General features: G+C 36.1%; 1 protein-coding gene across 1 annotated transcript; it reads left to right on the top strand.

The window, feature by feature from the left end:
- Nucleotides 1-949: 949 nt before the first annotated feature.
- On the top strand, nucleotides 950-1,871 carry LOC143554994 (uncharacterized; the record flags this gene model as incomplete). Its single annotated transcript, XM_077044636.1, has 2 exons — nucleotides 950-1,039; nucleotides 1,107-1,871. Coding segments are annotated over exons 1-2 (855 nt in total), but the record flags the coding sequence as incomplete, so codon positions are not given.
- Nucleotides 1,872-2,061: the final 190 nt, after the last annotated feature.

The raw sequence follows: 2,061 nt of genomic DNA, 5'->3' as shown, positions 1-2,061 counted from the left end.
GATATTTGGACCTCTATATATTTCTTGATTTCACGGTTCCTGCTTTTCAAAGATGCTTAAGATTGTCATAGTACCCTTTCAAGAAAGTTGACTTTGACTTTTAAGGTAAAATAATTGTTTCTAATTTTAAAGCTTGTTCAGTTATCCTTTCAATGTTTCACTGATTGTATAGCTATGTTATGAATTTTACAATCTCAAAAGGTGAAAGAATCACTTAAAAAACTTAAACTCAAGAGGTGGTGTTTTGACTTTGACCTCAAAAGTACACAAAACTCAACATTTCACATCATACAAACTAGGGATGAGAATTTTCTCCCAATTACCCGTACACGTACCCGTACCGTACCCGTACACGTACCTATACACGTATCTTACACGTACCGTACCCGTACACGTACCTATACACGTACCCGTACGAGCCATATTCTTTTGTATACAGTTCGTATTATATGGAAGACGAAACGTATAAGATTTCATACGAAGCATGTAAATCTAACATAAACATATGAACTGTATAATAAAGAATACAAATCGTATGCATGAAGGTGTTTGAAAAATCATGAAAAGTAATCTATACGAACTGTATAAGAAATAATACAAAACGTATGACGAAGAATCATTAAAATTGTACAATTACTTTTGCAGGAAACGTGAAACGTGTTTCAACATTTAATCTGTCAATATCTCACTGATATTTATGTGTAATCGATTCTTTGACCATATTGTAAGACAAATATTAGGTATAAAAAGAATCTCTCAACCATATAAATTGTGTGATCTCATAGGGTTTTTTTTACCCACTTACTTCTTTGAATGAGATAAATCTAACAATGAAGTCTGTGTATATTTTACTCACTTCTTTCTCCCCTTCATCCCTTCCAAATGTTGTTAAAAATATTACCAACCTAAATTTATTTATCCAACCACATTGATAAATTTCGTTGATGAGATGCATAATTTTGAAGAAAGTTTTGTGGAATCCGATGAATCATTCGCCACCGGTTTTGTGGAATCTGGTCATTTTTTTGCAACCGAACAGGTATAGGTTTTCTATTCATGTTTGTATTACGTTATCCTGTTATTAACAAAAATGAATCTTATTTTAGGTGTTTATGTGTTTCGATGAGTTGAAGCAATGGGCGTACAAAAACGGACTTAACAATGGCTACGTGATAGTGACCCAAAGGTCTAAGACAAATGTTGATGGCGATAAGAACAAGGTGTTTCTTAGATGTGATCGTGGTGGTGTATACAAGGGGAAGGCAACTGTCAGACTCGTTGGTGGTACCAAGAAAATCAACTGTCCATTTCAGTTGATTGCAAAGTACCACAAAGAGGAAGATGGTTGGAAACTAAAAGTTGTGTGTGGTACACATAATCATCCGCCTGCTATATATATGGAAGGTCATGAATTTGCAAAGAGGTTGAACCCTGCGCAAAAAGTTTTCGTTAAGGATCTGACAAACCAGAACGTGGATCCTCAAAACATTATATCAATAATAAGAAAGCAGGACCCTCGTTGTGCGTCTACGGTACAAAACGTATACAACGAACAACAAAGCCAACGAGTATCCCTCCACGGTAATAAGTCTCCGATACAGGTTCTTTTCACACTCCTGGCTAATGATGGTTGCCTTCAAGAGCATGAGGTAAATGAATCCACTCACAAGTTGGAGAGGCTATTCATCGTTCATGAATTATCATTCCCGATTTGGCGTGCATTCACGCATATGTTGTTCATAGATGCAACATACAAGACAAACAGGTACGGTTTACCATTTGTTGAGATTGTAGGTGTAACTTCTACCCGTAAAACCTTTTGTGCAGCTTTCGCTTTTATAAGTGACGAAATAGAAGATAGTTACACGTGGGTATTAAGCCAACTAAAAAGAATGCTAGACAAGTGTATGCATCCGTGTGTCATACTAACAGACAGGGAGTATGCTTTGATTAATGCATGCCAACGGCAATTACCAGACGCTGAAATGTTACTGTGTCGATTTCACATCTATTAAAATATTACCAAGCACCACAAGCAAAGTTTTCCACTTGAAGAAGACT

The sequence above is a fragment of the Bidens hawaiensis genome, unplaced genomic scaffold (genome assembly GCF_021521415.1).
Source record: "Bidens hawaiensis isolate Kalapana, Puna unplaced genomic scaffold, B.hawaiensis_p1.1 tig00017942_1, whole genome shotgun sequence".
Lineage (NCBI taxonomy): Eukaryota > Viridiplantae > Streptophyta > Magnoliopsida > Asterales > Asteraceae > Bidens > Bidens hawaiensis.
Note: the sequence above shows the minus strand (reverse complement) of the source record. Positions and strands in the feature narration are given on the sequence as shown.